General features: G+C 38.4%; 2 protein-coding genes and 1 pseudogene across 2 annotated transcripts; 1 reads left to right on the top strand and 2 right to left on the bottom strand.

The window, feature by feature from the left end:
* The first annotated feature begins 14005 nt into the window (after positions 1 to 14005).
* Positions 14006 to 14497, top strand: LOC149161726 (UDP-glycosyltransferase 72B1 pseudogene; annotated as a pseudogene).
* Positions 14498 to 15844: 1347 nt separating this feature from the next.
* Positions 15845 to 16582, bottom strand: LOC149161725 (uncharacterized). Its single transcript, XM_089434981.1, has one exon. The coding sequence runs from the start codon at positions 16580 to 16582 to the stop codon at positions 15845 to 15847; it is 738 nt and encodes a 245-aa protein (XP_089291107.1).
* Positions 16583 to 17209: 627 nt separating this feature from the next.
* On the bottom strand, positions 17210 to 26479 carry LOC149161724 (U-box domain-containing protein 17-like). The gene is made up of 10 exons (XM_089434980.1): positions 26347 to 26479; positions 25981 to 26097; positions 24720 to 24812; positions 24354 to 24470; positions 23093 to 23185; positions 22727 to 22843; positions 21466 to 21558; positions 21100 to 21216; positions 19473 to 19589; positions 17210 to 17368 (listed from the first exon to the last, which is right to left on the bottom strand). Exons 2-10 carry the CDS (start codon positions 26023 to 26025, stop codon positions 17210 to 17212), a joined length of 951 nt encoding a protein of 316 aa, XP_089291106.1. The 5' UTR covers positions 26026 to 26097; positions 26347 to 26479.
* Positions 26480 to 26923: the final 444 nt, after the last annotated feature.

Here is a 26923-nt window from a genome sequence, read left to right as displayed (position 1 = left end):
GTAGTTCTCATAGACGTACCTTTGCAAAACAAGTGATTTGTTTGCGCTTTCTAATTGGCTTATGCATTCTATTTCTTGAATTGTTTCATTTCCTTTTTCAAGTTTTATGCTATGTTATAGCATAGCAAGACATATTTAGTACAAGTCAAAAGAACATATGAAAGTAAAACTTGAACAAGAAGACAAGATGCATGATTCATGGAAAAGGAAAGCCAAAAAGAATATACTGTGTTTGTTTATGTTGCATCTTGTTGTTCTGTTCAATTGAAAAGGGTTTTACTAGTAGAATCTGCATGCATAAATAGATGGGGTCATATCTGCAAATTTATAATAGGATAGTTCTGTTCATTAATTGAAAAGACTGTGTCTGGCATAAGTTGCATTGATCAATACAGAATGCCATATATGCAAATGTAGAATGGAATGCATAGTATGTATGTTGTTATCACTTCGTTTACCACAAAAATATATTGCACTATGCTTTAGTAAAATAGATATGATAAAAGCAATGAGATATTGCAAAAATGTCAAAATTTGGAATTTTGTAAACTATTTCATGTGTATATCATAGGTCAAGGAGAAGAGATATTATATCATGGTCAGACCAATATGCATCCAATACGAAAATTTTATAATTTATATTGCCTACATTTGCGCAAACATGGTCAATCAATGATTTGTGCATGATATTTTCCTTTATCAGTATCATTACTTCATGCTTAATGCAACTTGAGATGCACTTGAAATTTTTGAAGTCTTCATTTAAGTCGAACTAAGGTTTACGGGGCAGAAAGGGTTGGGGATCTTATTACGCGCTTTGCATGGTTCAAGGCGAATGGCACGTGGCGCACGTGAGGGGCACGTGGTTGCATGCGGTCTGGTGGTCTCATCGGCGGCGAGGTGTCTGTCCTCGAGATGCTGCAATGTTCAGCTTGTGTTTTACTGTCTTCGCAGCATTTGGGTTGGTATTGTTACTTGCTTATTTAGCTATGCAGTCTATGCGATGTTTGGTCTGCGGTAGAGTTGCTCTGGTAAATGTCTGCGTGAAGCTATGATTCTTAGTTGTATTGTTTAGAGGTTAAGTTCAGCCACTGCATTATAAGTTAATGGTATTTGGATATGGTTATACTATATGGATCTAAACAGAATTCAAGGATCAAGGAACCTAAACAAGGCATTGAGAACCAGATACGAGCAGTGCATAAGCATAATTCCATAATGCTTCTCAACAAGATCCATCATTATGGGACACTGCAGGTATGATCCATATAAATGATGTACATGTAATATATTCAAAGGGCAGGTTTGGCAAACACAGCAACAATGTGCCTAAACAAATTGTCCCAAGACTATTGCCAATTGTCACATGTCAAAGAAGATGGCCAAAAATTACAGATCTTTGATGATTCACAAATTGTGGTGAAGATTCACAAATTATGGTGAATTGGATGAATTCAACAAATTGATTGGATAATTATAAACTTCAACCTATATTTGAGGAGATTCGACTTCGTTAGACAGAGTATTTAACAGATTATGTTTGAGCATGTTTACAAAGACACGAACATGGAAACTGATGGACTGTCAAAAGCAAGATTACACAAACACAGGAACATGGAAACTGATGCACTGGCAAAAGCAAGATTACACTTGGTAGCATGAGCTTGGCTGATTCAACAGATAGTGGAAGGACAGCTGATGGAATGTCTTTTAAATGCCAATATCTATGTATAATTTTTTATGGCACTGTTTATGAACATATCCAGGACCTGATTCTTCATCAGACAAAACTGGTTTCAAATCTCTGATGTATGTCAAAATGACGATGACAGTATATGAATCTAAACAGAATTCAAGGATCAAGGAACCCAAAAAAGGCATTGAGAACCAGATACGAGTAGTGCATAAGCATAATTCCATAATGCTTCTCAATAATGGTGGGCAAAAGAGGAAAATTCTTTATAAAAGATTTTACGATTTTATATTAAAAAATAAAATGTATTTCAAAATGAATGGATGAATTTAATTAATTCAATTGTTTTTAACTAGCTTATCATGTGATTATAGATACATGATAACAAGATCCATCATTATGGGACACTGCAGCTATGATCCATATAAATGATGAACATGTAATATATTCAAAGGGCACGTTTGGGAAACAGAGCAACAATCTGCCTAAGCAAATTGTCCCAAGACTATTGCCAATTGTCACATGTGAAAGAACATGCTCAAAAATTACAGATCTTTGATGATTCACAATTTGTGGTGAATTTGATGAATGCAACAAATTGATTGGATAATTATAAACTTCAACCTATATTTCAGGAGATTCGACTTCGTTAAACAGAGTATTTAACAGATTATGTTTGAACATGTTTACAAAGACAGGAACATGGAAACTGATCGACTGTCAAAAGCAAGATTACACAAAGACAGGAACATGGAAACTGATGGACTGTCAAAAGCAAGATTACAGTTGGTAGCATGAGCTTGGCTGATTAAACAGAGAGTGGAAGGACAGCTGATGGAATGTCTTTTAAATGCCAGTATCTATGTATAATTTTTTATGCCACTGTTTATGAACATATCTAGCACCTGATTCTTCATTAGACAAAACTGGTTTCAAATTCAAAGCTTCGATATATGTTAGAATGACTATGATAGGGGTGTCATATTGACATTTTTTGAAACTGTTTATGAAACAAGATATGTTCCCAGCAATACTTTTATCACTTCCTATGCTTAAGCATATCTGTGAAATGCAGGAACATATATAATAAATGTAATTTTGTTTTCACAATAAAATAATTTTTCCTGTCTGAGCAGAATAAGGTAGTTGAACATCATATGAAAACCAATCTCGTTATAACTAGCTAACATGACATTTTAATCTAGGGTTTAAATACACAAAATGTCTTGATTCATCATTATACACAGCTACTTGCATGCATTACTCAACCTGTACTTGTTGGCATCATCTCAAATAATATTGTTGTTATGATTATAACAATTGATAATATTAATATTAATATTAATGTAAACACAAAATAAACAATGACAATTTCAGATTTGAATTCCAATATAATTGAATGACAGAAAAGATCTCAATGACTGAATACAGTTTAAATATCTATGTTTTTTAAAACAATCACAGAGCAACTCGACTATAAATCTAGAGTAACTGAACCATAAACGTACACAATGCAAAAATTAAAACCCTAACAAATTCACAAAAAGCAATTAATACAAAAATTGACAAAAAGCAATTAGTCGAATAACACCGTACCTGGAACAAAGCCGAGTATTCAAATTGCTTCTCGTCTAGACAAATTCATGCACAACAGAGCCTGTACGAAGAACAACAGCTTCACCTAGGCCATCTCAGCCCAAATGACAAGGAAGTCACATGGTGCTCGAAACTGACATTTATGGGAATTTCCATAAAACCGATGCAGGTAACAGAAACCCTCAGTATCACAGAAAAGCTTATAATTTTTGCAAACGAAACATTTCATCCAATATATAAGCAACAGCAAACGAACAACATCTAGTACCAATATAGCAAACCTTGAATTCAGCACTTGTTAACAAAGCAAATGAACTTAACACTAACTAAATGAACTTAACAAAGTTGTTAACGAAGCAACCTTGCGTTCTAGCAGTAATATCAGAGTCGAATATTCATACATCGATAACAGAATTACAGACCTGAACAAACATTAAGGACCAAAGTAAACATATACATAAATTATACGAGCGAAAAACGCTGAATGCACGCCTAAGATAGGAAACCGTGCAGTTACAAAACAGACTGCAATCTTCAATATTTTAACATTTCAAATAGTTCAAAATCTGCAATTTATTTAGATGTTCATGTGCAAAAACAGTTCAAATTACAAAATACTGCGACTCAATGTGTACCAAGAACCATAGCTTCGCCCAGGTCCAGCCGGTTCAAATGATAACGAAGCAACATTGTGGCTGAAACCCACATTTACAGAATTTTCCATAAAACCTATGCAGCTAACAGAAACCCATACTATCACGGCAGCCACCAACCGCATTGGTCTACCCAAAGTTAGCGATCTATCAATCGCATATAGTTCCCAGCAGGGATGACGGAGTAAGTGGACTATAAACCTAGAGTGACTGGACCATAAACCTACACAACGCAAAAATCAAAACACTAACAAATTGACAAAAAGCAAGCAATACAAAAATTGACAAAATGCAATTAGTAGAATAACACCGTACCTGCAACGAAGTTGAGCGTTCGAATTCCTTCTCGTCTAGAGCATATGCATGCACAACGCAGCCTATGCCACTACCATGAGAAAATGTGCAAATGACGTAATTGGTTAACGAAGTCTGCACACAAAACCCTCAGTACTCAACCAGAATGGCACTAACTTATAATGCTCAAATAACCATGGACTGTTGCATGCAGGTAACAGAAACTCTTAGTATTTAACCAGAATGCGATTAACTTATATTGCAGTAGCCGAACTTAATCTCTAAACAATACAACCAAGAATCACAGTTTCACGCAGACATTTAGCCAAATTTCCATAAAGCCCATGCAACTAAGACAAACCCTGACTATTGAACCAGAATGCTATTAACTTATAATGCTGAAATAACCATGCACTCTTGCATCCAAGTAACAGAAACGCTCAGTATTTAACCAGAATGCTATTAACTTATAATGCAGTAGCTCAACTTACCAAAGCGACAGCACACAGTCGAGCGATAGAAGCTGCACCTGGAACAACACAACCACAACCAAACGTTTGCGATAGAGTTAACCGAACAGCCAGGAACTGCATTGTGTTTTGACCGCAGACAGTACAACAAATACAATACAACTAAGAATCATAGCTTCACGCAGACATTTAGCGCAGCAACTCTACCGCAGACCAAACATCGCACAGACTGCAGAGCTAAAGAAGCAAGTAACAATACCAACCCGAATGCCGCGAAGACAGTAAAACACAAGGCGAACATTCCAGCATCTCGAGGACGGACACCTGGCCGCCGATCAGACCACCAGACCGCATGCAACCACGTGCCCCTCGCGCGCCACGTGCCATTCGCCTCGAACCATGCGAAGCGCGCAATAAGACCCCCAACCGTTTCCGCCCCGTAAAGCTTAGTTCGACTTAGGAAATATGCCAAATGTTTGCAAAAATCGCGTCCGTCAACCCATGGACAAAACCTTAGTATTGAACCAGAATGCCATTAACTTAAAATGCTCAAATAACCATGGACAGTTGCATGCACGTAAGACAAAACCCCAGTATTCAACCAGAAGACAAACCCTGAGTATTCACAATAATAATCCAAATGCCATTAACTTATAATGCAGTAGCCGAACTTAACCTCTAAACAATACAACTAACAATCATAGCTTCACGCAGACATTTACCCAAATTTGCATAAAACCCATGCAGCTAAGACAAAACCTCAGCATTCAACCACAATTCCATTAACTTATAATGCCCAAACAGCCATGGACTCTTGCATCCAACTAACACAATAGGCAGGAACCGCATTGTGTTTTCACCGCACACAATAGAACAAATAGAAAGGAAAAATCGCACAGACCGGGCAGCTAAACAACCAAGTAATCATAATAACCCAAAGGCCGCGAACAGGGTAAAACCCAAATAGCAATGGACTCTTGCATGCAGGTAACAGAAACCCTGAATATTTAACCAGAATAACTTACCAAAGTCACACCGAGCAGACAGGAACCCCACCGCAGATGACAAATCGCACAGACTGCAGAGCTAAACAAGCAACTAACAATACCCGAGCAGCCAGGAACTTCACCGCAGACGAAAAATTGCACAGACTGGAGAGCTAAACAAGCAAGTAACAATACCAACTCAAAGGCCGCGAAGACATTAAAACCCAAGCCGACCTTTCCACCATGTCGAGCAGGAACAGCTGGCCGCGGATCAGACCACCATACCGCATGCCGACGACAGCGAAGACAAACCCTCAGTATTCAATCAGAATGCCATTAACTTATAACGTTCAACTAACCATGGACTCTTGCATGCATGTAAGAGAAACCCCCAGTATCTAACCAGAACGCAAACCCTCAGTATTCAACCAGAATGCCATTGCCGAACTCACCAAAGCCACTGCAACCAACAATACCCGGGCAGGCAGCACCTCCACCGCAGACGAAACATCGCACAGAACAATACCAACCCAAATGCCGCGAACACACTAAAACACACCCCATAGCTTCCAGCATCTCGAGGACGAACACGTGGCCGCCGATCACACCATCAGACCGCATGCAACCACGTGCCCCTCACGCGCGCCACGTGCCATTCGCCTCGAACCAGAATGCCATTAACTTAAAATGCTCAAATAACCATGGACACTTGCATCCACGTAAGACAAAACCCCACTATTCAACCAGAAGACAAACACTGAGTATTCACAACAATAATTCAAATGCCATTAACTTATAATGCAGTAGCCGAACTTAACCTCCAAACAATACAACTAACAATCATAGCTTCACGCAGACATTTACCGAAATTTGCATAAAGCCCATGCAGCTAAGACAAAACCTCAGTATTCAACCACAATTCCATTAACTTATAATGCCGAAACAAAAACCTCAGTATTCAACCACAATTCCATTAACTTATAATGCCCAAACAGCCATGGACTCTTGCATGCAGCTAACACAACAGGCAGGAACCACATTGTTTTTTCACCGCACACAATAGAACAAATAGAAAGCAAAAATCGCACAGACGACGCGCCTAAACAACCAAGTAATCATAATAACCCAAAGGCCGCAAACAGGGCAAAACCCAAATAGCAATGGACAACAATAATTCAAATGCCATTAGCAGCTAAGACAAAACCTCAGTATTCAACCACAATTCCATTAACTTATAATGCTGAAACAAAAACCTCAGTATTCAACCACAATTCCATTAACTTATAATGCCCAAACAGCCATGGACTCTTGCATGCAGCTAACACAACAGGCAGGAACCGCATTGTTTTTTCACCGCACACAATAGAACAAATAGAAAGCAAAAATCGCACAGACGGCGCACCTAAACAACCAAGTAATCATAATAACCCAAAGGCCGCGAACAGGGCAAAACCCAAATAGCAATGGACAACAATAATTCAAATGCCATTAGCAGCTAAGACAAAACCTCAGTATTCAACCACAATTCCATTAACTTATAATGCCGAAACAAAAACCTCAGTATTCAACCACAATTCCATTAACTTATAATGCCCAAACAGCCATGGACTCTTGCATGCAGCTAACACAACAGGCAGGAACCACATTGTTTTTTCACCGCATACAATAGAACAAATAGAAAGCAAAAATCGCACAGACGGCGCACCTAAACAACCAAGTAATCATAATAACCCAAAGGCCGCGAACAGGGCAAAACCCAAATAGCAATGGACTCTTGCATGCAGGTAACAGAGACCCTGAATATTTAACCAGAATAACTTACCAAAGTCACACCGAGCAGACAGGAACCCCACCGCAGATGACAAATCGCACAGACTGCAGAGCTAAACAAGCAACTAACAATGCCCGAGCAGGCAGGAACTTCACCGCAGACGGAAAATCGCACAGACTGCAGAGCTAAACAAGCAAGTAACAATACCAACCCAAAGGCCGCGAAGACAGTAAAACCCAAAGGCCGCGAAGACAGTAAAACCCAAGCCGAACTTTCCAGCATGTCGAGCACGAACAGCTGGCCGCCGATCAGACCACCATACCGCATGCCGACGACAGCCAAGACAAACCCTCCGTATTCAACCAGAATGCCATTAACTTATAACGTTCAACTAACCATGGACTCTTGCATGCACGTAAGAGAAACCCTCAGTATCTAACCAGAAGGCAAACCAGAATGCCATCGCCGAACTCACCAAAGGCACACCCAGCAGGCAGCAACTCCACGACAGACGAAAAATCTCACAGACTACAAGCAACAATACCCGGGCACGCAGGACCTCTACCGCAGACCAAACATCGCATCGAACAATACCAACTCAAATGCCGCGAACACACTAAAACACACCCCATGCCTTCCACCATCTCCAGGACGGACACCTGGCCGCCAATCACACCACCAGACCGCATGCAACCACGTGCCCCTCACGCGCGCCACGTGCCACTCGCCTCGAACCATGCGAAGCGCGTAATAAGACCCCCAACCGTTGCCGCCCCGTAAACCTTATTCTCACTTAGGAAAACGCCCAAATATTTCCCGATCTCGCCGCGGTCAACCCTAAGTCAGCGATCTATCGATCGCTTATAGTCCCCGGCAGGGACTAATAACACCTACCTAGCCCACTTAACACAACATATTCCAAAGTATTGGAAGATGGTTTGTTAAACAAATTAAAGGCTCCCACGTGAAGTAAATGAATTCGAAACTTTTAAAAAATGTGTGCGCTGACCCTCCTCTTGTAATGGTGCATATGCATGCCATCGGGTCCATCGGAAGGACATAACCGTCGACCAATTGCTCACCCGATATAATCACAATGACCCATGTTTCATCGGGCCTTACTTGCCCACACTTTTCTCTCACCTCCAATGTTTCGACAAAATTAAGTTTTAAATTTTTGTAACATCACCACAAATTATATCATTTCCTGTAATTTCTTGTGGAAATGTTATGAGAAAATTTTAAATGTTTTGTGTATATATATATGAAACTAGAAACTAATATATAATACGTGTGAGCGAATTTGCGAGGAGAAATCTATAAAAGGAGTGAGGATTTTTTGGGTTGCTATTTTATTTGTAACGTTTGAACTAATTTTATTTGTCTTATATATTAGGTAGGAAATTAATAAAGACTTTTTAAAGGATCGCTTGGAAAACATTTGAGCGAGAATTGATATAACTAGCATTTGCACCAGATGTTGCAAAGAAAACGCCGTAAGGCATAAAGTGCGGAAATCCATTATCCATGTAGTGTGTGCATTATTCAACAAGGTGGAGCTCTCTAAATTTGTTGCAAACATTTATGTTGTTGCATTGCTAATTTATTTAGAATCTACTACTAACTCCTCTTCTTGGAATATTAAATTTCTTATCACCCCATGATGACAATCCCTCTAATTATTGGCATCACAATTTTTGCACTTTAGTGGCTTTACCTTCAACCTAAAAAAACATGAATTTAAGTCACTCAATTAAAAAGAAATTGCTAAATTTCTATTTATCAGATTTAGAGTAAAAACAATTAATAACTCATATTTACAACACTTCAAATATTTACAACCTATTAAGTCTTGTATTTATAACTCATATTTATAACCCTTTAAAATGAAACTAACTATCTATATTTTTATTAATAATAAAAAGAATCTTCTTTATAAATCTAACACTCACATGCTACTCCTATATATTTATCTTATATTTAATATTAAGTCTCCATCAATTGAATGACAAGATGAAAGCTCAACTTAATTGCACATTTTTTAACTGCTTTGTGGGAATTCATGTCCCATTAATTTAATGGCAAATTGAAGTTTCAATTACAGCACACATTTTATACCAGATTCAGAGAGTTCATGAACAAACTTTCAAGGTTTTAATGGATCTAGGTCATTTGTATTTTCTCTCATATTCTGGGTCGTTTGTATTTTCTCTGATGTTGACTATACTAGCAATTGTCCCAAAAGGTACAAACCTTAATGTCCTTTTAATGATCAAGCCTTATGTGAAAACAATCATATTGATGCACTAGTGTACATTGATTTGTTACATTTGTCTTGGTCTATAATAGAGGTGTAACAAATATGCATTGCAAGGTATGTTGAGAATTTGGTTATCTAGTAAGCTTAGAGTCATTCTTGAGTCATTATCTTTACCATCTCAGGAAGAAGAAGAAGAAGAAGAAAAGCCTATTGAATTGAAAAAGAGCCCTAAAAAGTATTAGGATCCATGGGTCATTTTTTTGCATCATGTAGCAAGATAACATGGCTAATTGATTATGCCACATGAAGAATTAGCCTTTGCCAATATTTAGGCTTATAACTCGGTGATTTTTTATACTAATATTCTTATACCAATTTACCATGATAATTCTATTCTAAATTAAAACATTGTTTGCAGGGGGAGCTGAGCGTTTGCTCCCTGAAAATATACCTTCAAGGTTCCTTAGGTGGATAGCAAAGCTACTATACTTGACATTAGCAGTTTCTAATGTCGGGCTCTGTAAGGCCAGGATGCCCTTTTTGCTTCTTTTTTCTTTTTCTTTTTTTTGGGTAAAACAAGAGACACATTGTACCAGAAGACATATAGGGATTCCGCAGAGGATTCTGTTAAGGTTAAAGTCAAATAACTATGAGTAAAATTCATAGGTACTTTTTTGAAGTACTTATTCTATTTCAAGAAAGATCATTCTATTGTACTAAGCAGTGTGAAATGACCCCGCTTAAGTAAATACTGTGTTAGTTCGAATAAGTTTGATAGAATTTAAAATAGGCCATGAACTACTAAGATTTGGCAGAGCTTTATGAATGTTCAGTTAAGTTAGCAGGCTATTGTCCAGAGGCACAGTTTCAAAGAGAAAATGCCATCTGAAATGAACACTGTTTATTTACTTGTGGAAAATAACCATTAAATAGTCCAATTGAGAGGCAAATGCCAGTATGCAGCCTGCATTTTTTATTATCAAAAGAAGTTAAAGCTTGTTATGCATAACAAATAACAAATACTAATCATTCACATCGCAATAAGGGTTGGAAATTAATAATTCTGGAGGCACCAAATACAAGAGTTCAATACAACGATAAAGCTTATTAATAAACGCAGGGTAGCATTGTCATGCAGGGCACACCAATCACCCATTTGCTACAAGAGTTTCCCAAGCATCACTAGACTCTGGCATGATTAGCATTCAACTTGCATTTTACGAGATAGTAAAACTCATCACTGGACTCTGGCATGATTAGCATTCAACTTGCATTTTACGAGATAGTAAAGATACATGGACAGGGTATCTCTAGAACATGACATCATGCTCCTGAGTAACAAATCTAAAAGAAATCTGTATAAACAAAACAAATACATTTCCAACTGGCTTATCACATATTTCCTTAAAATTTGTGATAGATAACCTACCATAAACAATCCAAAACTCAAACTGGACTGGACGATCTCTTATATCTAAACAAGACTGGGGACTTGAGGCTGTTGTGCAAATTACTGCATACACATTCCATGACAACCTGTACTACAAAATTTCAAATATAATCTGAGCTCCCATATCCCTCTCAAGGAATTATAAGTTTTTCTCCAGCATAGATGGTGTCATCAGTGTACTTATTTGCAGATTTTATTTGATCAACTGAAACCTGCACTCAACCAAGGAAACAAAACCATTTACACAAGACTTATACAATGGATAGAAGGGAACAAGATGGCAACTTTAGTTTCACATGCATTCAAAAAGCTAAACAGCAACAACGCTAAGAAATGCTCTACAATAAGGTGGAACAAAGAATAAAGATACTTTATAAATAGAGTGAGACCACTCACCAAAATACAAGAGTTCAATACAACGATAAAGCTTATTAATAAACGCAGGGTAGCATTGTCATGCAGGGCACACCAATCACCCATTTGCTACATGAGTTTCCAAAGAATCACTGGACTCTGGCATGATTAGCATTCAACTTGCATTTTACGAGATAGTAGAGATACATGGATAGGGTATCTCTAGAACATGACATCATGCCCCTGAGTAACAAATATAAAAGAAACCTGTATAAACAAAACAAATACATTTCCAACTAGCTTATCACATATTTCCTTAAAATTTGTGATAGATAACCTACCATAAACAATCCAAAACTCAAACTGGACTGGCCGACCTCTTATATCTAATCAAGACTGGGGACTTGAGGCTGTTGTGCAAATTACTGCATACACATTCCATGACAACCTGTACTACAAAATTTCAAATATAATCTGAGCTCCCATATCCCTCTCAAGGAATTATAAGTTTTTATCCAGCATAGATGGTGTCATCAGTGTACTTATTTGCAGCTTTTATTTGATCAACTGAAACCTGCACTTAACCAAGGAAATAGAACCAGTTACACAAGTCTTATACAATGGATAGAAGGGAACAACATGGCAGCTTAGTTTCACATGCATGAAATGAACACTGTTTATTTACTTGTGGAAAATAACCATTAAATAGTCCAATTGAGAGGCAAATGCCAGTATGCAGCCTGCATTTTTTATTATCAAAAGAAGTTAAAGCTTGTTATGCATACCAAATGACAAATACTAATCATTCACATCGCAATATGGGTTGGAAATTAATAATTCTGGAGGCACCAAATACAAGAGTTCAATACAACGATAAAGCTTATTAATAAACGCAGGGTAGCATTGTCATGCAGGGCACACCAATCACCCATTTGCTACATGAGTTTCCAAAGCATCACTGGACTCTGGCATGATTAGCATTCAACTTGCATTTTACGAGATAGTAAAGATACATGGACAGGGTATCTCTAGAACATGACAACGTGCCCCTGAGTAACAAATCTAAAAGAAATATGTATAAACAAAACAAATACATTTCCAACTGGCTTATCACATATTTCCTTAAAATTTGTGATAGATAACCTACCATAAACAATCCAAAACTCAAACTGGACTGGACGATCTCTTATATCTAAACAAGACTAGGGACTTGAGGCTGTTGTGCAAATTACTGCATACACATTCCATGACAACCTGTACTACAAACTTTCAAGTATAATCTGAGCTCCCATATCCCTCTCAAGGAATTATAAGTTTTTCTCCAGCATAGATGGTGTCATCAGTGTACTTATTTGCAGTTTTTATTTGATCAACTGAAACCTGCACTCAACCAAGGAAACATAACCAATTACACAAGTCTTATACAATGAATAGAAGGGAACAAGATGGCAACTTTAGTTTCACATGCATTCAAAATGCTGAACAACAACTACGCTAAGAAATGCTCTACAATAAGGTGGAACAAAGAATAAAGATACTTGATAAATAGAGTCAGACCACTCACCAAAATACAAGAGTTCAATACAACGATAAAGCTTATTAATAAACGCAGGGTAGCATTGTCATGCAGGGCACACCAATCACCCATATGCTACATGAGTTTCCAAAGAATCACTGGACTCTGGCATGATTAGAATTCAACTTGCATTTTACGAGATAGTAAAGATACATGGACAGGGTATCTCTAGAACATGACATCATGCCCCTGAGTAACAAATCTAAAAGAAACCTGTATAAACAAAACAAATACATTTCCAACTGGCTTATCACATATTTCCTTAAAATTTGTGATAGATAACCTACCATAAACAATCCAAAACTCAAACTGGACTGGACGACCTCTTATATCTAATCAAGATTGGGGACTTGAGGCTGTTGTGCAAATTACTGCATACACATTCCATGACAACCTGTACTACAAACTTTCAAATATAATATGAGCTCCCATATCCCTCTCAAGGAATTATAAGTTTTTCTCCAGCATAGATGGTGTCATCAGTGTACTTATTTGCAGTTTTTATTTGATCAACTGAAACCTGCACTTAACCAAGGAAACAGAACCAGTTACACAAGTCTAGAAGACTGCAACATGGCAACTTAGTTTCACATGCATTCAAAAAGCTGGAACACATATCCCCATATTAAACCACATCCTAATCAGAGAGTTGCTATTATTGACAATCTAGGCCATGACATTGCCACATCACATATACACTACATCCACTTTAATTATAATTTCTTTCTGACGGGCCTTCCGCCGATTCTCGGAATAGATTTGCCAGACCCTCTTCTATATAGATATGATATTTCATTCAACTGGTTCATTCAACATTCCCTTCGGCTTCAGGAAGCTCATGGAATTCTGATAAACACATGCCAAGAAATGGAACCAGCACAAATAAAAGCTCTCAAGGAAGGATGGTTCTGAGCGCTGTTGAAATGACCCCTTGTATTTATCCCGTTGGGCTGCTAATAGCTTTGTCTCTTTCAAAATCTGAAGAGAAGTTTGAGAAGGAGGGCTGCCTCAAATGGCTGGACCGCCAGCCCGCCTCGACAGTTCTGTTCGTTTCTTTTGGGAGCCGCGGCACCCTGTCGGAGAATCAGATTCAGGAACTAGCTTTGGGGCTAGAAGCAAGTGTGCAGCGGTTCCTTTGGGTGTTGCGTAAGGAGCCTCCTCCTCCAACTGAATCCACGATGACTACCGAAGCAGATATGAGGGAGGTTCTACCTGAGGGTTTCGAGACTCGAATCCAGGACCGTGGATTTGTGGTGGATTCATGGGCGCCTCAGATTGCTGTCCTCTCTCATCCATCCACAGACGATTTCCTTTTTCATTGCGGTTGGAATTCAACGATCGAAAGCATCTTACATGGAGTGCCGATGATCGCTTGGCCTCTCTTTGCTGAATAGAGAATGAATTCCTTCCTTCTAGTGAAGGAGATGAAGGTGGGCATTGAAGTGTAGAAGGGCGTAGATGCATTGGTGAAGAGAGAGGAAGTGGAAAGAGTGGCGAGGGAATTAATGGAAGGAGAGGGGGAATGGAAATGAAGAAGGGGATGGAAAAATTGAGGGGAAGGCCCATCATTGAGTGACAACTGTCTTAAGGATGGAAAACATCATGAAAATGGTTTCTAAAAAGTGTAATATTCTCAACTGCCTACGACATTCCAATAATCTGAACCGCCTACAACATTTTTCACCGACGATCTAATGGCTGGAGTTTATTCCATCGTCTAACAATCGATCTAAAGGGCCATAACGAGACAGCACGGCATGGAGGGGAGTTCCTTTCAGAGGGAACGCCTTACGGCGTAAATATTTCCGAACTCCTGAAAGGGTATACCTATCCACTCTTAAAACTATTTTCCAGGTGGTGCAAGGCTTTATGAACCACAACCCCATGCCAGAATTCAGAGAGTTCACTCACGCAGTTGCATAAGCATTCGTGCCATAATCCTAGATTTACTTCTCTGAGCCCATTAGACTTGAATGCTATTCTTCGACACAAAAAATTGCAGACTTCTTCATGCATGGCAAATATCAGTGCTAAATGGTGTTCAGCATCCTTGTAATTATGATAAATTTCAGGTGATTGAATTACGATATAACTTTCAGGCAATTTAATTTGATTTGCAGATTCCAAAACATTTTAGTAATCAAATTTCCTTAATATTCTGCAATATTGAATTTCATTACGTGTGCTCTTAACAACGCTCAGCAGACTTTGCTAGTTTCGATCAGAAGATTGCACCCTCACATTTCTTTGAAGGATCTGGATGAAATGGCATGTTTACTATTATTACTGGCAATGCAGTATCTATGGCGATCTGGCCTCTTCTGTGAATTATACTCGTTTACTGGCATTCCATTTTAGTTTCTCTTTGAACCATCTCAGCTCTATGGTTGTTTCCCATCGATAAAGAAAATCCATGGCTTAAGGAGATTCTCATGACAGAGAAAAGAAATGAAAGCGCGAAGTCATACTTGACATACAGAAAAATAAGAAACCATGAAAGAAAAGAATTAAAGGAATCAGAACCATTATATAAATTGCCATTGTTCCATTACAGTTCAAGCAAAATGTGGCTTCTTGATAGAGGAACATAACATGCTGCATTCATAGACATTTAATTGCTTGCTTCCTGGACATGATTTCTCATGGATACCACTGTACTCAAATTGCAAAGGCAAAATACATCACAAATACACAGACAACAACTAAAATAAAAGAATCTTTAGCTCCTTATTGACCTACTACTACTCATGATGATCACCAGTGCTGCTGTTTCTGTAAAACCCCATCTGATCCTTTGAGCTCATCAAGAGGGACCGAAGAATCTCGCTGCTGTCACTAGAAGCCCACTCCATCGGATCCACAGAGCTTATGAGCGGCCGAAGAATCTCATGCACGACTATCCATCTGTTGCTGAAAACATCCGCAATCTTTATACCCACATAATTGACAGAGAAGGGTTTGTTGTCGCTCACAACCAGCGATTGCCCGTGGAGGAGAGTCTTCAGTCTTGTGCTCGCCGGAAGCTGCACCAGATCTGCCAAAGGCAGCGTCATGTTGGGAACCACATGGTACCTCACATTGTTCGAAAATTCTTGGCCTTCACTTGAGAAAACGGAATCGTCGCTGAGAGTAAAGATGGTGAGGTTTTGCAGGCGCAGAAGCTCAGGGGACTTGATGCGCATGGCCAAGGCGAGGATGCTGTAACCGCGATCTCTAAGACTAAGCGCTGCATCTTGCAGCATGAAGGGCGTTATGACATTCAGGGGATGATCAGGACCAGGACTAGCTGATGATGATGGTGATGGTGACATCATTGCAGGAACAGGGGCTCCCGCAGTTGTGTCATAATTACTGTGATCAAGATCAAGATCAAGAAGCAGCGTGTCGATGGCATGGATCGCTAACAGCCCGTCATTGAGAATGTCAGGATGCGAGACAAGAACTCCATTAATGTACACTGGATGATACTCAGCCGGCATCTGAGTGGAGGGAGAGATGGAATCTTGGCGGCCACCTCCATGAGAATTACCTGTGACGACGAGGCTGCAGTGGGCGGCAATGGCTTCCAGGTTTGTTCCGTTGGGCAGCTTTTGCAGATCGGTGTAGGTGAAGAGGCCCTTGGCGATGTGGTGGGAGAAGGCCCATCATTGAGTGACAACTGTCTTAAGGATGGAAGACGATCTAATGGCTAGAGTTTATTCCATCGTCTAACAATCGATCTAAGGGCCCATAACCAGACAGCGCAGCATGGAAGGGAGTTCCTCTCAGAGGGAACGCCTTACGGCGTAACAAGATTCTCGGTTGGAATTCTGTGTGGCCAAAAGAATATTGAGTTACGAAGTCAGTGAGAGCTACGGATGGCAATACGTTGTAGAGACATATAATAGCCTTTGATCCCTGTGATCTCGTTCTCTTTCGCTCCCAATAGGACAATTGATGCATCATATTAGTGCACATATCACGCTTCTCTATAGGAAACTTGACTCCTCCAAAAACAGATAACAATATCAATAACATACAAAGCATGAATGGTATTTCAGTTAAAGCGTTTGGAGAATACATCATTTGGAGTGTAAGGCGTTTGGATTGGGAGGAGGTCCACGGAGCTAAGGAGTGGCAACTATGTATGTATTGGAGAGGCGGTGTGGGTGCCGCAACGTATGAAGACTGTCAAAAGAACAGAAAATAACGCACAGTTTCGTTGCGCAAGTGGGGAGAGCAGTGTAGTAACTTGGTATGGGCAGCGTGCTAGTCGAAGGAGAATCCTACACAAAATATAGCATTCAACACATAGAGAATTGCATAAAACTCAGGTGACAGGAAGAGCGTAGGTGACAGGCATCGGAGGAGCCCATGCTAGTGCCTGAAATCCTGAAGCGTAGACAAAGAACAGAGGAGTTACTATGACAGAACTGGCAAAGAATGCAGCTAGAATTTATCTGATGGCACATTCATTACATTTGGGACTAATAGTAGAATTGTCATGCACAGAGACACCTCAAAACCAGTGGCTCAAATTTGAGTAGGGTAGGAAATCCCCTGCACTTTTCATACCATGTTAAACATAACCATGGGGAAGACCAAATATGAAGGATAAGCATTGAATGCATTATTATTCACAATAATACACATTTATAATACATAGGAGTGACCCTTGGTTTCACATTCCAAGTGGTCTCTTGGACTCCATTAGACCGTTCAGCGCCCACACCTTAAACCTTGGCAGATTAGGTGTCCAATAGATTTAAATTCTGGATCCAACGAGCACCACCCTGCATACTTTGGACAGACCCAGAGTGAGATAAACTGGAAATCATGAAATAATGTGTTTCTTGTCAATATTTTGGAGGGAAAGAAAGCAAGCTACTTTTTTAGTCGCATTTTCAATTTATTTCTTTGAAGGTCTATTCAAATTTTAAGTGTACGTACTCATCTGATGCAGAATGAAATTTCAGATCCAACCAATACGCAAAATTCACTTAATGGTTTCTCACGTTTACAATTCCTCGACTCCTTCAGAATGTAACTTTCTCTTTCATAAATATAAAAGTTACAAAGTTTTCCATTGGAAAAATAAAAGAATTTCATTATGAATATTCAGCGCAATGTCGTCCAAATTTTTTAGACCAAACATCAAAATGGAATGCAAACTAAAGAGGGAAAACCAACATCACTAAAAAAAAAATCCCCTTGCTGGCAGACTAAATAATATAAATATGAAACAAAGGTTCACAAGTAAGAATAAATAAAGCTGCTATGGTTTCTGTAGGTCAAAATAAACAGATAGAGCTAGAGATTTGGCAAAAAAGAACAGCAGCATATCTTCGACAAAGAATAAACAGAGAAAATAAGTGGAGAGGTCTGTCCCATTGAACAGATAACATCATAGAATTTTGTTTTGATCTGGCTAAAGTGGTTCAGAGGAGTAATTGTTATCATCTCCACCTGGCTTCAAACCACACATGTGACATGTTCACTCTTCATGAGCTAATTGTTGATTGAGGCTTTCCATAAGCAATGAAAGTGTATATCACTCTTGCTTACAGGCCAGAGGGTGGGGTGAGTCTAGAGACAAGTTACATAAAAATGAAAAATAATATCATAAAATTATCGAAGACAGGCAAACAATTAAAAAATAAGCATCTGAATATTATCATTATCTATAAAAATAAGATGAATCTTGCCAAAAGAATAACTTGTGAAACAATCTGGTCTCAAACAAATATAAAGAAGGCAATAAATGGGTATACATGGGTAATCTGGCATTCTTAAAAGTCAGTCATACAAATATCTGTTGCTTATAATACCTTCTGTTCATAAGGCTCGTATATGGGAATTGTACTGCACGAAGTAGATAGATGAACCACACAGGAAGCATCAAATGAAAACTTTTACATCTAAAATTAAAGTCCAGAACTGATTCTAAAAATAGGTTAGGAATGTAGTGCGATTGGATGATGTCTGGAAAGGCATTTGGTAGAACTATGACAAACCTGGTTAGTTAAAAAGAGGATATCTCCACCTGATAGGGTAAATGTATGTTTTCTCTTTTGTTACCTTACAGATCTTCATATCTTCCTACCCTTTAGCATATCCGACACACTATGGAATGTCCTCTCCCGCAACATTTACAACAGGCTAATACAATAGAATCAGTTCAGCGAATTCAAAATGATCCTCTCTTTTGATCTCGAATAGTACTTGGACTCATTCATTTGCAACTTTCTTGATTATTGAAATATGTCTGCATCGAGAGCCTACTGATAGAAACCGAAAAGATGTAGCGTGGGGTACCAAGACATGTTGAGAAGGAAAAAATCGATATGGTAGGGGTAAGGAAGAGGAGATTGGACAACAGGCAATACTCACCTGCTCTCTGACTTCATCTGAAATCTCTAATAAATCATATGGCATGCCATCTAGAATACGATCTAGTTCTTCGGTCAGAGCATGGAATCTACCCGAAATTGCTTCACCATCCAAAGCCTGGATCACGCCATTAAAGTTGAAACCCCAAATTAATCCTCCGTCGTGATTAAAAACCATGAAAACAAACCTCTATGTAATGTGTAGCTGAAAGATAAAGAAATGTGCTCAAACACAATTTTATATATGAAAACAGGTGAAGCATTGTGTATTCCAAATGATTTTCTGAACGACCAAGAAACATATTGCCCAGAAAGAGTTGATGCAAAGGAGAGGCATAGAGAAGAGAATGAATGAAGTGATCATTACCAGGTACAGTTTGCTGCCATCATGGCAGAGTTGAAGCAGTCTTTTCGCAGAATGGAATGTTTTCCGTAGTGAAGAAAAGCACTTGCTGGCAGACTAAATAATATAAATATGAAACAAAGATTCACAAGTAAGAATAAATAAAGCTTCTATGGTTTCTGTAGGTCAAAATAAACAGATAGAGCTAGAGATTTGGAAAAAAAGAACAGCAGCATATCTTCAACAAAGAATAAACAGAGAAAATAAGTGGAGAGGTCTGTCCCATTGAATAGATAACATCATAGAATTTTGTTTTGATCTGGCTAAAGTGGTTCAGAGGAGTAATTGTTATCATCTCCACCTGGCTTCAAACCACACATGTGACATGTTCACTCTTCATGAGCTAATTGTTGATTGAGGCTTTCCATAAGCAATGAAAGTGTATCTCACTCTTGATTACAGGCCAGAGGGTGGGGTGAGTCTTGAGAGAAGTTACATAAAAATGAAAAATAATATCATAAAATTATCCAAGACAGGCAAACAATTAAAAAATAAGCATCTGAATATTATCATTATCTATAAAAATAAGATGAATCTTGCCAAAAGAATTACTTGTGAAACAATCTGGTCTCAACCAAATATAAAGAAGGCAATAAATGGGTATACATGGGTAATCTGGCATTCTTAAAAGTCAGTCATACAAATATTTGTTGCTTATAATACCTTCTGTTCATAAGGCTCGTATATGGGAATTGTACTGCACGAAGTAGATAGATGAACCACACAGGAAGCATCAAATGAAAACTTTTACATCTAAAATTAAAGTCCAGAACTGATTCTAAAAATAGGTTAGGAATGTAGTGCGATTGGATGATGTCTGGAAAGGCATTTGGTAGAACTATGACAAACCTGGTTAGTTAAAAAGAGGATATCTCCACCTGATAGGGTAAATGTATGTTTTCTCTTTTGTTACCTTACAGATCTTCATATCTTCCTACCCTTTAGCATATCCGACACACTATGGAATGTCCTCTCCCGCAACATTTACAACAGGCTAATACAATAGAATCAACTCAGCGGATTCAAAATGATCCTCTGTTTTGATCTCAAATAGTACTTGGACTCATTCATTTGCAACTTTCTTGATTATTGAAATATGTCTGCATCGAGAGCCTACTGATAGAAACCGAAAAGATGTAGCGTGGGGTACCAAGACATGTTGAGAAGGAAAAAATCGATATGATAGGGGTAAGGAAGAGGAGATTGGACAACAGGCAATACTCACCTGCTCTCTGACTTCATCTGAAATCTCTAATAAATCATATGGCATGCCATCTAGAATACGATCTAGTTCTTCGGTCAGAGCATGGAATCTACCCGAAATTGCTTCACCGTCCAAAGCCTGGATCACGCCATTAAAGTTGAAACCCCAAATTAATCCTCCGCCGTGATTAAAAACCATGAAAACAAACCTCTATGTAATGTGTAGCTGAAAGATAAAGAAATGTGCTCAAACACAATTTTATCTATGAAAACAGGTGAAGCATTATGTATTCCAAATGATTTTCTGAACGACCAAGAAACATATTGCCCAGAAAGAGTTGATGCAAAGGAGAGGCATAGAGAAGAGAATGAATGAAGTGATCATTACCAGGTATAGTTTGCTGCCATCATGGCAGAGTTGAAGCAGTCTTTTCGCAGAATGGAATGTTTTTCGTAGCGAAGAAAAGCACTTGCTGGCAGACTAAATAATATAAATATGAAACAAAGGTTCACAAGTAAGAATAAATAAAGCAGCTATGGTTTCTGTAGGTCAAAATAAACAGATAGAGCTAGAGATTTGGAAAAAAAGAACAGCAGCATATCTTCAACAAAGAATAAACAGAGAAAATAAGTGGAGAGGTGTGTCCCATTGAACAGATAACATCATAGAATTTTGTTTTGATCTGGCTAAAGTGGTTCAGAGGAGTAATTGTTATCATCTCCACCTGGCTTCAAACCACACATATGACATGTTCACTCTTCATGAGCTAATTGTTGATTGAGGCTTTCCATAAGCAATGAAAGTGTATCTCACTCTTGATTACAGGCTAGAGGGTGGGGTGAGTCTTGAGAGAAGTTACATAAAAATGAAAAATAATATCATAAAATTATCCAAGACAGGCAAACAATTAAAAAATAAGCATCTGAATATTATCATTATCTATAAAAATAAGATGAATCTTGCCAAAAGAATTACTTGTGAAACAATCTGGTCTCAAACAAATATAAAGAAGGCAATAAATGGGTATACATGGGTAATATGGCATTCTTAAAAGTCAGTCATACAAATATCTGTTGCTTATAATACCTTTTGTTCATAAGGCTCGTATATGGGAATTGTACTGCATGAAGTAGATAGATGAACCACACAGGAAGCATCAAATGAAAACTTTTACATCTAAAATTAAAGTCCAGAACTGATTCTAAAAATAGGTTAGGAATGTAGTGCGATTGGATGATGTCTGGAAAGGAATTTGGTAAAACTATGACAAACCTGGTTAGTTAAAAAGAGGATATCTCCACCTGATAGGGTAAATGTATGTTTTCTCTTTTGTTACCTTACAGATCTTCATATCTTCCTACCCTTTAGCATATCCGACACACTATGGAATGTCCTCTCCCGCAACATTTACAACAGGCTAATACAATAGAATCAGTTCAGCGGATTCAAAATGATCCTCTGTTTTGATCTCGAATAGTACTTGGACTCATTCATTTGCAACTTTCTTGATTATTGAAATATGTCTGCATCGAGAGCTTACTGATAGAAACCGAAAAGATGTAGCGTGGGGTACCAAGACATGTTGAGAAGGAAAAAATCGATATGATAGGGGTAAGGAAGAGAAGATTGGACAACAGGCAATACTCACCTGCTCTCTGACTTCATCTGAAATCTCTAATAAATCATATGGCATGCCATCTAGAATACGATCTAGTTCTTCGGTCAGAGCATGGAATCTACCCGAAATTGCTTCACCGTCCAAAGCCTGGATCACGCCATTAAAGTTGAAACCCCAAATTAATCCTCCGTCGTGATTAAAAACCATGAAAACAAACCTCTATGTAATGTGTAGCTGAAAGATAAAGAAATGTGCTCAAACACAATTTTATATATGAAAACAGGTGAAGCATTGTGTATTCCAAATGATTTTCTGAACGACCAAGAAACATATTGCCCAGAAAGAGTTGATGCAAAGGAGAGGCATAGAGAAGAGAATGAATGAAGTGATCATTACCAGGTACAGTTTGCTGCCATCATGGCAGAGTTGAAGCAGTCTTTTCGAAGAATGGAATGTTTTTCGTAGCGAAGAAAAGCACTTGCTGGCAGACTAAATAATATAAATATGAAACAAAGATTCACAAGTAAGAATAAATAAAGCTCCTATGGTTTCTGTAGGTCAAAATAAACAGATAGAGCTAGAGATTTGGAAAAAAAGAACAGCAGCATATCTTCAACAAAGAATAAACAGAGAAAATAAGTGGAGAGGTCTGTCCCATTGAACAGATAACATCAAAGAATTTTTTTTTGATCTGGCTAAAGTGGTTCAGAGGAGTAATTTTTATCATCTCCACCTGGCTTCAAACCACACATGTGACATGTTCAGTCTTCATGAGCTAATTGTTGATTGAGGCTTTCCATAAGCAATGAAAGTGTATCTCACTCTTGATTACAGGCCAGAGGGTGGGGTGAGTCTTGAGAGAAGTTACATAAAAATGAAAAATAATATCATAAAATTATCCAAGACAGGCAAACAATTAAAAAATAAGCATCTGAATATTATCATTATCTATAAAAATAAGATGAATCTTGCCAAAAGAATTACTTGTGAAACAATCTGGTCTCAAACAAATATAAAGAAGGCAATAAATGGGTATACATGGGTAATCTGGCATTCTTAAAAGTCAGTCATACAAATATCTGTTGCTTATAATACCTTCTGTTCATAAGGCTCGTATATGGGAATTGTACTGCACGAAGTAGATAGATGAACCACACAGGAAGCATCAAATGAAAACTTTTACATCTAAAATTAAAGTCCAGAACTGATTCTAAAAATAGGTTAGGAATGTAGTGCGATTGGATGATGTCTGGAAAGGCATTTGGTAGAACTATGACAAACCTGGTTAGTTAAAAAGAGGATATCTCCACCTGATAGGGTAAATGTATGTTTTCTCTTTTGTTACCTTACAGATCTTCATATCTTCCTACCCTTTAGCATATCCGACACACTATGGAATGTCCTCTCTCGCAACATTTACAACAGGCTAATACAATAGAATCAATTCAGCGGATTCAAAATGATCCTCTGTTTTGATCTCAAATAGTACTTGGACTCATTCATTTGCAACTTTCTTGATTATTGAAATATGTCTGCATCGAGAGCCTACTGATAGAAACCGAAAAGATGTAGCGTGGGGTACCAAGACATGTTGAGAAGGAAAAAATCGATATGATAGGGGTAAGGAAGAGGAGATTGGACAACAGGCAATACTCACCTGCTCTCTGACTTCATCTGAAATCTCTAATAAATCATATGGCATGCCATCTAGAATACGATCTAGTTCTTCGGTCAGAGCATGGAATCTACCCGAAATTGCTTCACCGTCCAAAGCCTGGATCACGCCATTAAAGTTGAAACCCCAAATTAATCCTTCGCCGTGATTAAAAACCATGAAAACAAACCTCTATGTAATGTGTAGCTGAAAGATAAAGAAATGTGCTCAAACACAATTTTATCTATGAAAACAGGTGAAGCATTGTGTATTCCAAATGATTTTCTGAACGACCAAGAAACATATTTCCCAGAAAGAGTTGATGCAAAGGAGAGGCATAGAGAAGAGAATGAATGAAGTGATCATTACCAGGTACAGTTTGCTGCCATCATGGCAGAGTTGAAGCAGTCTTTTCGCAGAATGGAATGTTTTTCGTAGCGAAGAAAAGCACTTGCTGGCAGACTAAATAATATAAATATGAAACAAAGGTTCACAAGTAAGAATAAATAAAGCTGCTATGGTTTCTGTAGGTCAAAATAAACAGATAGAGCTAGAGATTTGGAAAAAAAGAACAGCAGCATATCTTCAACAAAGAATAAACAGAGAAAATAAGTGGAGAGGTCTGTCCCATTGAACAGATAACATCATAGAATTTTGTTTTGATCTGGCTAAAGTGGTTCAGAGGAGTAATTGTTATCATCTCCACCTGGCTTCAAACCACACATGTGACATGTTCACTCTTCATGAGCTAATTTTTGATTGAGGCTTTCCATAAGCAATGAAAGTGTATCTCACTCTTGCTTACAGGCCAGAGTGTGGGGTGAGTCTTGAGAGAAGTTACATAAAAATGAAAAATAATATAATAAAATTATCCAAGACAGGCAAACAATTAAAAAATAAGCATCTGAATATTATCATTATCTATAAAAATAAGATGAATCTTGCCAAAAGAATTACTTGTGAAACAATCTGGTCTCAAACAAATATAAAGAAGGCAATAAATGGGTATACATGGGTAATCTGGCATTCTTAAAAGTCAGTCATACAAATATCTGTTGCTTATAATACCTTCTGTTCATAAGGCTCGTATATGGGAATTGTACTGCACGAAGTAGATAGATGAACCACACAGGAAGCATCAAATGAAAACTTCTACATCTAAAATTAAAGTCCAGAACTGATTCTAAAAATAGGTTAGGAATGTAGTGCGATTGGATGATGTCTGGAAAGGCATTTGGTAGAACTATGACAAACCTGGTTAGTTAAAAAGAGGATATCTCCACCTGATAGGGTAAATGTATGTTTTCTCTTTTGTTACCTTACAGATCTTCATATCTTCCAACCCTTTAGCATATCCGACACACTATGGAATGTCCTATCCCACAACATTTACAATAGGCTAATACAATAGAATCAGTTCAGCGGATTCAAAATGATCCTCTGTTTTGATCTCGAATAGTACTTGGACTCATTCATTTGCAACTTTCTTGATTATTGAAATATGTCTGCATCGAGAGCCTACTGATAGAAACCGAAAAGATGTAGCGTGGGGTACCAACACATGTTGAGAAGGAAAAAATCGATATGATAGGGGTAAGGAAGAGGAGATTGGACAACAGGCAATACTCACCTGCTCTCTGACTTCATCTGAAATCTCTAATAAATCATATGGCATGCCATCTAGAATACGATCTAGTTCTTCGGTCAGAGCATGGAATCTACCCGAAATTGCTTCACCGTCCAAAGCCTGGATCTCGCCATTAAAGTTGAAACCCCAAATTAATCCTCCGCCGTGATTAAAAACCATGAAAACAAACCTCTATGTAATGTGTAGCTGAAAGATAAAGAAATGTGCTCAAACACAATTTTATCTATGAAAACAGGTGAAGCATTGTGTATTCCAAATGATTTTCTGAACGACCAAGAAACATATTGCCCAGAAAGAGTTGATGCAAAGGAGAGGCATAGAGAAGAGAATGAATGAAGTGATCATTACCAGGTACAGTTTGCTGCCATCATGGCAGAGTTGAAGCAGTCTTTTCACAGAATGGAATTTTTTTCGTAGCGAAGAAAAGCACTCCGCTGCCACCCGAGGAAGGGGTCCCTGCAATTCTCGAAGTTCTTCAAACAATGGAAGTAACCGTTGAATCCTCCTAACGAGGTCGAAACAGTCTTTCTTCTGGCTTTTTCTGTAGTCCCTGTTCATGGTACCTCACATTGTTCGAAAATTCTTGGCCTTCGCTTAAGAAAACGGAATCGTCGCTGAGAGTAAAGATGGTGAGGTTTTGCAGGCACAGAAGCTCAGGGGACTTGATGCGCATGGCCAAGGCGAGGATGCTGTAACCGCGATCTCTAAGACTGAGCGCTGCATCTTGCAGCATGAAGGGCGTTATGACATTCAGGGGATGATCAGGACCAGGACTAGCTGATGATGATGCTGATGGTGACATCATTGCAGGAACAGGGGCTCCCGCAGTTGTGTCATAATTACTGTGATCAAAATCAAGAAGAAGCTTGTCCACGCCATGGATCGCTAACAGCCCGTCATTGAGAATTTCAGGATGCGAGACAAG

This window comes from Pinus tabuliformis, chromosome 5_2 (assembly GCF_031772625.1).
Source record: "Pinus tabuliformis cultivar Carrire ecotype Pingquan chromosome 5_2, CPIR1, whole genome shotgun sequence".
NCBI classification, from domain to species: Eukaryota; Viridiplantae; Streptophyta; class Pinopsida; order Pinales; family Pinaceae; genus Pinus; species Pinus tabuliformis.
The sequence above is the reverse complement of the archived record's forward strand: the minus strand, read 5'-3'. Positions and strand labels throughout refer to the sequence as shown.